Here is a 13,912-nt window from a genome sequence, read left to right on the forward strand (position 1 = left end):
TAGCACCCTTGTTATCAATGTGAGCCGAAACTTTGTATACATTTTGTCTCATCGTATTCAAACTAAAGTAAAGGTGAGCACAAAACCAGAGAATGGATTTAATTCGGTTATATAGCAGTACGGAAAAATAAATAAATAAAAAGAGAATATACGAAAATTACATATTCAAAATATAATTTCGGGGTGAAATGTATGTACTCGAAAGTACACACATTTCATGGACTGTTGGTAACAAACGTCCACATTGAAACTCCAAAAGAACAATTCCCCCCCCCCCCATTGAACGAGTGGTTTATGTCACATCTCTAAGTTGATATATTGTATAACTTAGGGGAAAACGACGCAAAATTAGCACATTTTGTTAGACATCACCACGCTAATAACATAACACATTTTTTTCAATCCGAAAGAGGTTAGAATTTTGCAGGTTTCAACTTGGCCAAAACAACAATAATTTGGAATTTTACTTTCTACCACTTACTTCCTGCAATAATCCATATACAAGACACGATGTTTGTTAGTTCATACTTTACCAAATTCCTTTATCCTACTTGCCCCGGGCAAGTATTTCGGATATTTCAAAATATATGAGACTGGAACTCCATGTCTTCGGGTTTCTGCAACAACGTGCAAACCTGACGCCAGCAGCTTGCTCTCCTTCACCCTTACACAATGAGCAAGTCAAACTAATTTGAATTGCGCCGCAGTCCTCAGGAGTTCGTACTCCAATGGTCCACTACCAGCTAACCACACTGAATTAAATTGTAGATTTTCTGCAAACCAGACGCACTGCCCATCTGATCATGGCGGCTTCATCAACCAAAAGAACAAAGGCAACAGGAAGAAGATTCCCAATTGGAAGATCATTGTGACGTAACTATACGATGATAGGTGTATCTCTCAAGATCAAAGGAGCCGAAAAATCTCAACCACAACTGTGATTGAAGAAGATCCAATCACAGATAATTTAGATTAAACAAAGAGATGCTTCAAGAAGCTACTATGGCTGACTTTACAAATGAAAAATTTTAAAGAAGATTTTTGAAATAAAAATTTTGAATTCTTTTGAAGATCCCCTAAGCCAAAAATATGAATGAAAATTGATTGGAAAGGATTAAATATGATCAGATATAACCTTATTTCCTAAAATAATATTATATTTTAGCTAAATATACAAATAATTGTTCAATGTAAATATATTACCATATATTTCCCTCTAAATATACTAAAATCATTAGTTCAAGGAACTTAACGCAAATTTTGCGATCTACTTCAAATCGAGTCGTTGATTAAATATATATTAAAAATAAAATTTTAATAAATATTAAATTCATATATATTCTGGTTGCTCAAAACTTCCGGGCCATGATACATTATACGATGTATAAGGTAACATGCTCTTATTCCTCTCTTTGCATCTTGGGGGTGATTTTGGGTAAGTCCACCGCCCGCTGGAGTCACTCCTCTCGCTCGCGACTACAGCGGGCGGTGGGTGGGATTGAATCTGCTCGGGGTATCAACATTCTTCGCTGATGATGTAGGTGTCTTAGGAGTAGATGACGCATTACTAATACCAGGAGTGTTCGACGATGTCACCAGAGGTGTTTAATTTAAATTGACTGCAGTCTCAAATTCCAGCGCTGCAGTTCTTTCCTTTCTGCGTTCTGAACTCTCGACCTATTCGGAAATCTGGTTATCTATAAATTTGTCTGTCATATATACACTCAAGAAATCACTTTCATTGAATATCTCTGTATCGAAAGAATAGGTTTAGGAAAGACTGAAAGAATGTTATAAAAGATAAGCAAGTGGACAAGTCTTTCGTAGAACCCCACGAACCGAGCAGATATGATTAACACCAACCACTTTTTAAGCCTCTTCTTTCTTAATGAATTCTTGCTGAAATCATCATTCTTGTTTACTTTCAGTGCATTTCTGAACACTATGAGACCCACAGAACTATGTTTCACACCTGTTTGGTTTTATGACATTATTGTCCTGGAAGAAAGAAACAGAGTTCTAAGTGTCAGGTTTGATTGTTCCGGTGGGAAAAAGTGACACTTGATACAAGATGCTGTTGTGGCACAAGGTAGACGACCCTCTATTCATTGATAAATGTAGAAACCTACAGCTACACCAGTAGTCGCCAAACTCTTGAAGATTCTGGGCCACCGTACCGTTTTTAAATCCTACTGTGAGCTATTAACCAAAATAACTACTTTTTCTTTTTTTATTTAAAAAAAACATTTGTTTATTGCCTATAAACTTACATTTCTAGTAAATACCGGTATGAAATCAAACTATCTAAGTTAGCAAATGTCTAATATACACACGAAAAACATCGCGTACAACCCTACCTGTAAACAATCAACTGTAAGAAGAGGCTGACAATGACAGTTGCGCGGGAGAAACAACCAGTTGTTGTCGTCAGCGCTCCCTGCCGTTAGCGTCAACTCAGTGTAGGAATCAAGGTTTAGCCAACCGAAGCGTTAATGTGATCTATCGAAAATGATCGCGATCACTGTGCTACACTATTATCTGTCATGGAAATTAACAAACTTTATGGCCTTTTGGAAACCAGTGGTTCAATGCTGCATTTAGAAAAGCTCTTCATTGACTTCTGTCCTTAGTCAATTAGGTCTAGTTTCTACTTTCTATTCATATTTTTGCGAGATCCATCTTAATATTATCATATCATCTGTGCCTAGGTCTTTCTAATAGTCTTTTTTCCAATTGGGTGTCCAGTTAGAATTTCGAAATTGTTTCTATTTTCTTCCATTCTGGTAACATGATTTGTCCACCTGCGATTCCTAGACTTAATGACTTTAACAATGTTTGGTAAACGGTATAAATTATCCAGATCCTCATTATTAACTTTTTGCCATTCTCCGTTTCTGTCCATCTTGGATCAGAATAGTCGCCTCAGGATCTTATTCTCAAATATTTTCAGTCTTCGTTCTTTCCTCAAAGTAAACGTCATGTTTCGCAACTATACAGCACAATAGGTATAGTTGTCATTTTTATTATACACATCTTAAGCCTCAAATCCTTCGACAGCAGTCGCGAAGACAAATTAGTTTGTACTGAACAATAATACGATTCTTTTTGTTATCAATGGATATTTAATATCCTCATGGATATGGTTTTGGTCTGTTATTGTTTATCTTAGATATTTGAAAGTCTCCACTTTGGAGAAAGTATTATTTGAAATTTTAATTTATCAATAATTTGCAGTATTACGGTCACAGCGAATTTCCATGTACTTAGTTTTCTCTGTATTTACTTCTAAATGCATGACCCTGCAGGTGTTTAATAAACCCTCAGAATTTATCTCTATTGCCCTCATATAATCCCCTATTAGATTTACATAATCACCCCGTACTCCATAGCCTGGTGAGTACTATTGAGCTCTAAGCCCTGGTTGCTATCTTTGATTTTCCTTATAGCGTGTTCCAGAAGAAAATTCAACACTAAATGCATCTCCTTGTTTCAGGCCATTCTCGATGTGAAAGCTCGTAGATAAGTATTATCATACTCGCACTTTACCTTGGGATTCATTTAATCACATCATTGTTACTCTAACTAGCTTTCTCTGTATACTCAGTTCAGTAAGAATGTTGTATATTTCCCTCCTAACCGAGTCCTAACATTTCTGAAATCAATAAGTAATTGATGTACAGGGGAATTGTATTTCCATTTCTTTTCGAATGTTAGAGTATTTACTTTTCGAGTTATCTATCATGGTAGATATTGAATACTGAAACTTTAATGAATAATTAAATGGATGTGGACAGGAAATCTTGAAAGTCTTGGTTAAACAAAGAGATGAACTGAATTGATGTCGAATAATTTTACCTTACCTCATAAATTTATTCTCTTACAATCACAATACCCACACAATGGATGTGGAACTCACACCAAAGGTTTTCACCATTGATGCTTCATAAAGAACTATTTTTTAGTTTTTCCTTTGTTTTATTTTATTTATTTATGGGGTTCTACTATGTGTGATCCTGTTCGAGATATTCGAAGTGGCAGAATTTAAATAGTCAACACTCTCATCTACTAATTAATTTTCATTCATGTTTGCTTACCAATAGAATTAGTTATGTTAAAAAGTACAGTAAAATTATTTAATTATATCAAATACTTAACAATGTGCTATTATTAGTAGTGGAGTTATAGCAACATACATATGATCAAATAAAGTGAAGTGAAGTTCGAGGCGAGATGGCGTAAGAATAGAAAGAACTGTCTCAATCTCCAATTTAATACAATGTTTTGTTTGATACAGGTGTTGTTTTTAGGTTTGTTTATTTTGGATACAAATTTTTAAAAGTGGACATTCCTGGAGTCACTACATTTTATATCCAGAATAATTGAACTTTATAACCATATTATTTAACACGGTAGATTTCGGGCTGTATGCCTGCGCCATTTTTGTTGCAGCTTGGGTTGTGACCACAACCATTTTTAGTGCAAGCTGTTTTTATTTCATACAATTTTGCTGCTTTATAACAATTTATAGTGCAGAAGTCTATATGGTTAATGGCTGCGACACTCCTATAAAAACCACAAAGTTCTTATAAGAATAAGAAAAGTGAAGTACGTATATTAGCACCTTGTAATTTAGGAGAATTCATCTTTGAATTAAATCTGACATTAACTTATTTACACTCATTAAAGAACCTAAGTGACGGAATAATTATTAAAAATATAAGCTTAAACTAACATTAATACATTTTGTAATTCTTATTTCAAATGAAATATAACTAATTTTGTGCAGAATTATTTTACCATTTTGTTTAGTGCAGGGATGTAAATAACCACTCGCCCACTCGCCCGGGGCGAGTGGTTCATCTCTACGGGAAGTAAATGATTTGTATTGTACGATGTGGGCTAGTAGCTTTCTTCTTGGGCGAGTAAAATTTTGTTGCTTATTTGCATCCCTGTTTTAATGACATAAAATTAATGTTGTAATATTGAACAATATTTGTTGCAAGTGGTGAAAAATTACAAAAAAAAAAAAAAAAAAAAGTATGCATGAAATAGTAATTTTGACTTCTATTGGTAGGTATTTCATATTGTCTCTCCCTGTCCTTCCAAAATATTCCTAAATATCCTTAACGTTTTAGCATGAGTGTATAATTAATATATGGTTACATACAAAGTGAGGAATAAATAATTCTAAAATGTAAAAACAAACAGAAAGGAACAAAAACAAATAATAATAATATAGGAGAATAGAACAACTCCAGAAGGTCAAAATGAAAACATAAAAATGTATATAAAATTATAAAAGAAGGAAGGTATTGTGTAAATAGCGGATGAAGGCTAAGTTAGTCACTTACCTGCCCAGCACTGTACCTTCGAGTAATAATGCCCTGAGCAAACTCTCCTCCTGCTTCATGCGGCCGTGGCAGAGGTAGATTCCATGCGTCACCACAAACTCCACACCTACCTTCATTCTGCATCCATTGAACTCATTTGCAAGAGATTTAAAAAGTGAAACGTTGTAACATGTTGCATACAAGAAATATTAAACTATGATACAAAGCTATAGACAATATGAACTTTTCTTATATTAAAAAAGTCACGAGTTTAGTGTCCCACAATTATTCCCTACAAATTAAAGGAGACGGCTGAAAAATATAAGTAAAAGATAATAAAATAAGCAACTAGATGATAACATTAGGAGGTACAATAATCGGCTACAAAGCCAGGATGCAATATCTACAATTTGTACTAGAGTCTCATAGTTCTAAAATGACAGATTTACTATATTCTCAATAAGGTTAGTTTGAATTAATAAAATACAATTTTTCAATGTCTCACTATTGTGCCCATTAGATTAAGACATACAGATGATTAAGGCAAGTGAATGATGATGGATGCAATAAGAATGTGGAGGTAGTTGGAGAGTACTTTATATCATAGGCCCGTAGTTAAACTCCCTCTATAAAAATTGTTGTGGAAACACCTCAGGATTCTGAAACACGCGTTTTTGGATAGGACACATACTACTTCCTAAGTGAAGTCTTGACCCGACCAAGGTAGGACCCATAGTTTTGGAGCTATGAAACTTTAAAATTCATTCTTTCATGTTTTTGGCAGCCTATAACACGTAAACGATGGGTTTTTTCGCCCTATGTTTATTGGAACTTTTTTGTGTGTTTTACTCTCAGGAATCACTCCTCTGCTTTTGTACAACGAATTTAGCGCCATACTGTAGATAGATTGATAGATAGATAGATAGATAGATAGATAGATAGATAGATAGATAGATAGATAGATAGATAGATAGATAGATAGATAGATAGATAGATAGATAGATAGATAGATAGATGATTGTTCAGAATAATTCTACAGGCTATGTATGTTCTTACTTGTCTATTCTTACACGGGAGGGTCCCACAAGTTGTCGCTAAAATCTGATTGCCACATAGCACATCTGATATAGCATTATGAGAAGTGAACATTAGCAAAATTTAAGGTGCTATGGATCAGAAGGATAGAAGCTACGGGGATTCAAAATTTGAATATCCGAAGAATTATATCATGGAATTATGTACGTTTAAAGTAAATATCTTGAAAACCTTAAAGCAATCAAAACAAAAATTGCACAATATAATGAGAACAAAATGCCCTATCAAAAACAATAAAAAGAGTTGCCATAGGTAAAGCAGTGTTGCCAACTCAGCATAAAATATTTTATTATAAATAGCACCATATATAAGTGTCCATAGATTTAAAATCCTCTATTATCACTAAACATAACAGTGAAGTGTAGTGGTAGAGTGTTGAATATTATTGGAGCTAGATGTGCTGAAAATGTACAATGGAGAAATCTGATATGTAGGAACAAAGGGTAATAAAGGAATGCATTAGAAAAAAGTGAGGATTTTGCAATATACTTCTGTAGCCCCAATAAATAAGCAGACAACTAGCGAAAACAAAACGATACACGCGAGGAAAGAAACACGTGTTTTCTAATTCTGTAAAATGGTTCCCCACGTTATCTTATCAATATTTTCTTGGTTTCTGTCTTTTGTGTTAAGTGACATATTCCTTTACTTCTTCTCCTACATACCATATGATTATGTTTGTACACTATAATATTACCATATTCACATTGGAAATATAATTATTTTATTACTACCTCATTTCATTTTTAGTCGGACCGGATAGCGGTGTGGTCAAGAAGGCTAAACAACCGACATATTAGACATCGCGGCTTCCAATCCCGCCTCGGACATGTTTTTGTTGTACTTTTCAGCTTACATTTCATTGTTATCTTTCTCTTGCCTAGTGAATTGGATCCCACTTTGCACTCCTGTATAGCTTCGAAGCTGACACAGGACGTAAAAATAGCATCACTCAATTTCGTTTTTCAAATACATTAATGTTTTGTGACTCTGTTGACATTTTGCTATGTTACACTATCTGTGTTATGCATTTGAACTAAATTCATAGTATAAGACCCAGATCCTTTATTACCCTTTGTTCCCACATATCACACTTCTCCATTGTACATTTTCAACACATATAGCTCCAATAGTTTGCAACACTCTACCACTCCAATTCACTGTTATGTTTAGTGATAATAGTGCATTTTAAATCTGTGGACACTTATATATGGTGCTATTTATAATAAAATATTTTTGTGATGAGTTGGCAACACTGCTTCATCTATGGCAACACTGTTTATGGTTTTCAATAGGGCATTTTGTTCTCATTATATTGTGCAATTTTTGTTTTGATTGTTTAAACGGTTTTCAAGATATTTACTTTAAACGTTCACAATTCCATGATATAATTTTTTGGATATTCAAATTTTGAATCTCCGTAGCTCCTATCCTTCTGTTCCATAGCACCTTAAATTTTGCTCATGTTCATTTCTCATGACGCTCTACCTGATGTGCTATGTGGCAATCAGATTTTAGCGACAATTTGTGGGACCCTCCCGTGTTAGATATACATCGATTCTATGCATTTAATGTATATGGCTATACTTCAGTTGTATATGTATGTGTATGCGTATGTGTATGGATGTATGATAGGTGATATGTGTATATGCGTGAATGTATTTCTATTCAAGTATATGTGTATATATACATGTAAGTTAGTGGCGGCTAATGTTAGTGTTGCAGCGTTGCGCAACGACCAAAGTATTTCAAGAAAAAAATATTATTATCAATAGTAGTAAAGAACAGAAAAAATACTTTTTAATACTTGCATATATACATTTTAAATAACATATTTTTTACTTCTGTAACTGTCCGTTCCGTTAATCCGTTTTAAAAAGCGAAAAATAATCCGTCAGAGAGTCTCTAATTTACATTGTGTTGCAGCGAGCATACAACGACCAGATTCCTTCAGCGCGGCAATTGGAGCAAATGTTAAGTCTCCTTTCCCCTATCTCAGAAGTTAAAGGGACTGGTCGTTGCAGTGCTTCTGCAACACAGCACGGTTTCCAGTGAACGACAAGGTTTTTCACGCTAAATAAGATTTCTGAATTTTCTTTCACTAGCAATTAACAAATGGAATTTGTTTTTATGCATTCATATGTTTAAATTACTGGACCATACTGAAGCAAATCAATATAATGACAATTAAAAAAAAAAGTGATTGCAAAATTACAAAATAAGAAAGAAAATATCTAGTAGAGGAGAAAACAAATGGGTGTAGACCCGCATTTACAAGTCAATTCTTAGCTTATATTGATAATAAAGGCTTCTTCTACAGTAATTTGTGAATCAAATATTAATAAGTCTGTATTTAGAATCGCTCTCCTCCCCCCCTGTGGAAAGTATTTTAGTATAAACATATTTCTTTTATAAAATAAGTATATTTTATACTCTTGATAATTTCCACATAAAACAGTATGATGGGGAACGCCACATTGAATTTGAGACTAGTTAGCAATGCTCAGGGGCGTAGCCACGAGGGGGATCCACCGGGTTCCGGACCTCCCAAAAATTTCAAAACTTGACTAACATTTGTAGACTTTCTTAATAAACTATACTTTTTCAACACAGAAACGATTGATGTATGTTAAATATTTTATTTTACGCCTCATCATGTACTCTTCTTTTCTTATAAAAATAATCGTTCTATCATTTTTTTCTAAAAATATAGGTGACAGTAAGTAAGAATTACTTATCGTCTTTTCGGGTGCAGTATAAGACAGGTTCCATATTATGTAGACGTATTGGACCTCCCTCAAATCCTTTGGACCCCTCCCAGTTAACATTTCTGGGTGTAGAACTGGCAGTGCTGTTTGTTTTGATGTTCTTTGATTTTTTTGGCTTCTGTTACATGCTGATCCTTCTTCTGGCGGGTTTCGAGGTTTCCTTTCCAGAACATATCATATTGGTAAGCATTGTTCCGCCTCATGTGGAAGTATATTGTGTTCATCGTGCATTGTGTAACAAGCAAGACGGATGATTTGGAATGTAGTTTTTTTTTTCTTTTGCACACATGTGTGTGTGTGAATGTGTGTGTTGATGTATGAATATGTGACATTCGGAATTCATATACCAGTACCTATTTTGTATCAGCTGTTTTGGTTTTTAATTATTAGGTTTAATTTTATTGTGTGTGCTTTAATTCTGTAAATAACCTACAAATTCTGAATGAATTGTATACCATGACTTCTGTAAATAACTTACAAAAGACATTGACCAGCTTTCAACTGGGGAAAAATTTGCAATTAAGGCTTAGACAAAACAAGCAAAGGGCAATTCAGGAGAGTGTTCGAAAAAAAAAATCCAGTTTAAACTTACAGGATATCTTATGCAGTAATGTTGTTTGCACCAGATACATTTCCTCAATTTATTTTAAATTTTCCTGGATAAACTGTGAATAAAGTGTGTTCAATAGACATTTTTTATAACACTAATCTCTGTTACGAACTCTCTTCAGTCAACGCTGAAGAGGAATTCGCATCACTGTCAGGGACTGAGTTTGCTAGAATGAATCGTTTGCAATAATCTAGAAAAAATATTTAGTGAATCTACAAAGCTTCTGAAATTAATATAGCTGTACTTATGGCATCAGGAAAAGACGAAAAATATTTTTCTACATGAAAAACAATTGATACTTTCAAGGAAATGAATGTCCCAAGAAAGGTTATCACCATTGGTTATGCTTTCCATCGAAAAAGACCTGACACTAAGAATACCAGAGTTCAACCAGCATGTATTAGACAGATTTGCTCCAATCAAAGAGAGGAGAATGAACTTACTAATTAATTAAGATGATTAATCGGATAAAATGTTCTGCATTTTTTTATTTTTTTAAAACAGAATTTTATTTAATCTAACATGTCACATAGCATTTGCATCTAAAGTTATACTGATTAGTCAATGAGTCAACTTTATATCTTCTGTCTCTTATCGTTCGTACTGCAACACCCGAAACCACAATCCACCGGCCGCCACTGATGTAAGTACATGTGAGTGAGTGAGTGAGTGAGTGAGTGAGTGTGTGTGTGTGTGTGTGTGTGTGTGTGTGTGTGTGTGTGTGTGTGTGTGTGTGTTGTCGACATGTAAGTTTTGATATTTATTTCAATTATTGTAATGCCTATTGTAAAAGGAGGAACAGCTCTGTTTTAGGTAAATGATAAATAAATAAATAATAAATGATATATCGAAAATGATCGATATTAGTGTCAAATTCATAGTTTTTGGAGTCCCAAAGTTGATTGATGACATTTTTGGTGCTCTTTGCATCCAAAATGAAACATATTTTCCCCGCTCGAAGAACAGGCATTCTGCTAGTAAATTAATAAAGACAAAAGTAAAATTAAATGCAAATAATCTTTACAGCAGGTTGTCTAAAAAGTATTGACCCTTTTGCGCACAGGATGACGTTAGTGTCCCAAGTCAATAGTTGTATGAGTGGCAGTGGGTCAAGTCCAGGCCCGTATTCACAAGGTGGGCAAGGGGACCGGGCCCCCCTAAAATTTTCACCCAAGGCTTGCAAAAAAATATTCATTAGTTCTATGTGTATACACTAAGAATAAAATGCAATATAAAAGAGATTATTCGAAGAATTTTTCCATTTTAACTATTTGCCGAACAATTCTAAACATATTTTAAAGGAGTTAAAGTTTATCAGTCTTCTCGAATCTCGATATGAAATGACACAATACATATTGAAGCAAGTTTTCCGAAAAGAAGGAATATGTTCATAATACTTCACGCCACAGTTGCAATAGTGATCTGGGAGGTAGGAGACGAAGTGTGAAGTGCTTACTGCAAGCCAAATCATAAAGCAGGAACAAAACGTTTATCTTTTGTTGATTGTAGTAACGGCGGTAGGTTATTGTTATTCTATTGTGTAGTTGTAGTACATACATGCATTGCAAAATCCTCGTTAACAGCAAACCTTAAATTAATTGTGGAACAATTAGTTGTGAAGTGAATTAAGAGCTCCGAGTTCCGTTAAAGGCGACTGATTATGGTAAATTATTGTGGTATGATGTATAAAACAAGAACTGTGGTGGAACATTCACCGAAAAAATAATGGTTGCAAAGACTTTCATATGTTTGTTCTCGTAGAAGAATAAAGTTAAGCTAAAATACCTTAATTAGATGAGTAACTGAGCAAGTGAACATATTTAACGTTTAAGGATTAAATTCCGGGTTGTGAAGCCAGGACTAGTAAAAATTTGCAAGATTTAGAGGAGAAATTAAGTAGCACAATGTTTTGTATTGTACTTGGGATGGGGGATCCCGTAGAAGTAGCTAGTTTTCATATAAAAACGTTGCAAATTGGAATTATTTCTCAGTCGCGTACGCGTAATAATGTAATTCAACATGAAAGAAGCAATGATGCTTTTACTCGATACTAGATGGGTGTAGCGTTTTACTTACACTAAGAAAACTTCGTTCTCCGGACAGTGGTATATTGTACAAATATACGGAATCCTCTTGCTTACTACAAAAATCAGAACGGAGCATACGTTATCCGTATGCTACATAGGCACTGCCGTTAGATGTTATATCATGCCGTTGCAGGATGTGTGATGTCTAACGGTCTTCCTTATATTAGATACATATATGTATGTTACCTTCGTCAGGTATATGTATACATTCCATTTGTATGTGAGATCCTGACCGCCTATGTATGTATAGATGGAAAGTACTTATGCAGAAAGTATTATAAGACATACGTTTTCAGTTATACGTTTGCTGTACGTTAATGCCAAATACTACAGTATTTACAAATGTAACATACGATATTACGTAGACCACATACAGTTTTGTCTAAGTGTAGCTTTAAATAACAATATAGTGCTTTTTTAAAGCTTTTTTGGTATGTCTTCTTGTTGTAGTGTGCAGATGGTTCATTTATATAAAACGAATTTAATTTAAGATTTTAAACAAGAACTTACTATATTTTTTTTTTAAATACAACTAATTGTAAACAAGGGAATTACTTCAAAGTTACCCGTCCACGTAATTTTCAACGAAAACCATAATAAAATCTACAATCACCAATTTCTACTTAAACTTTACTCATTTTATGTTCTGTTACTTTACCTCGAGAGTGGGAGTATGGGCGGAGGAACCACAAGTACATATGGAAATCCATTATTAACCTACAGGTGAGACTGGCGGGCCGCGCGGAGCACGGTTGTGGGTAGTTAATGGGGAGTGCGGAGTTGAGAGGGAAGAATGAGCGAAGCGAGAAGCCGAAGTAAAGTGAGATGGCGCACTACTAGGTTACTTAGTTAGGTTATGTCTACTTCACACTTACCTTAGTAGCTACTTAGGTTTGTAGAACTCTCCTATCTCAAGCAGAAAATCGTGAACGATTGTTGGTGGTCTTTGTTCTTTCATTCATTAATCCATGAATTTTACACATATTCAACAGATTAACCTGATTATCAACATCATGTTTTACAAATGTTAGTACTGTCAATTCACATCCAGCGCAAAGACCCTGTACACTTGCAGGCATGTTTACTCGAAAATTATTCACAATCCAACCGTCCTGAACCTAGAGACAAGTAGTTCCCTCTACTTGCGAATTAGTCCCGTCTTTATAACCGCTTATCAAAAGATATTACACATAAATTACGCTTTACTTACATGCTATCAAACACACAAGCAATCAAATTATCCATTTCTTCTAGGTAAATTTTCAAAATTTTGATAAAAATGGACGGTCAACTTCGCAAGTTAACTCTGAACAAGAGCCTCTGTAAAGTTTAATCTCCTTATTTCACATTAGATCATCTCTTGTTCTTGATCTTAATGTTCATAGATATTTCTCATTAACTTTACTGCTCCGTTCAGAGGGATAATAATTGTATATTTCTGACCCCCATTCAATATTAATCACTGATAGTTGTGTTTTCTAAAGAAAATATTGACTCACAAAGGAACTGTTAAGAATGTATTGTGCTGGGTTTAGTAAAATGAGTTTAAGTGTTAGTGTTGTGAAAATGCAGCCTGCACTTTTACCTTATTTATCCTTGGGGTTTTACAAACAAAGTTAGTAACAAAGTAGATCTGATCTTTCTATTTTCATTTGCATATGTAGTGACAACAAAATCCGATTCCTCTAAGTGGGATTGATTGCAAATTTCTGATCCCTAGTGGTAGCAACCATGGACTTGAAAATGTTGACCCTTGTAAAAAGAAATGAAAAAAGGAAACTTTTACAAGGGTCAACATTTTCTTCAAGTGCATGGTTGCTACCACTGTATTCAAAATAATTATTCATTATGATGGAAAGTTTCATGTCTAACGGACATTAAATGTAGCAACGGAACCTTAATTGTCTTACAAAATGTTTGTTTTTGATAAATTTCGAATAAGTTGGTAGTGTTTAATTAACTTGTAGAACTTTTGAATATATACAGTGGTATTTTATAGTGCACGATATATATATATATATA

The 13,912-nt window shown here is 34.3% G+C and overlaps 1 protein-coding gene across 1 annotated transcript in view; it reads right to left on the minus strand.

Annotated features, from left to right (window-relative positions):
- The window catches only part of LOC145694854 (uncharacterized), an 81,770-nt gene that overhangs the window by 50,068 nt on the left and 17,790 nt on the right, over positions 1-13,912 (minus strand). The window contains exon 4 of the mRNA XM_081771549.1: positions 5,352-5,482. Within this exon, the coding sequence (XP_081627675.1) occupies positions 5,352-5,482 (131 nt within the window). The remainder of the gene's footprint in view (positions 1-5,351; positions 5,483-13,912) is intronic.

The sequence above is a fragment of the Thermobia domestica genome, chromosome 9 (genome assembly GCF_964235325.1).
Source record: "Thermobia domestica chromosome 9, izTheDome1.hap1.1, whole genome shotgun sequence".
Taxonomy (NCBI): Eukaryota; Metazoa; Arthropoda; class Insecta; order Zygentoma; family Lepismatidae; genus Thermobia; species Thermobia domestica.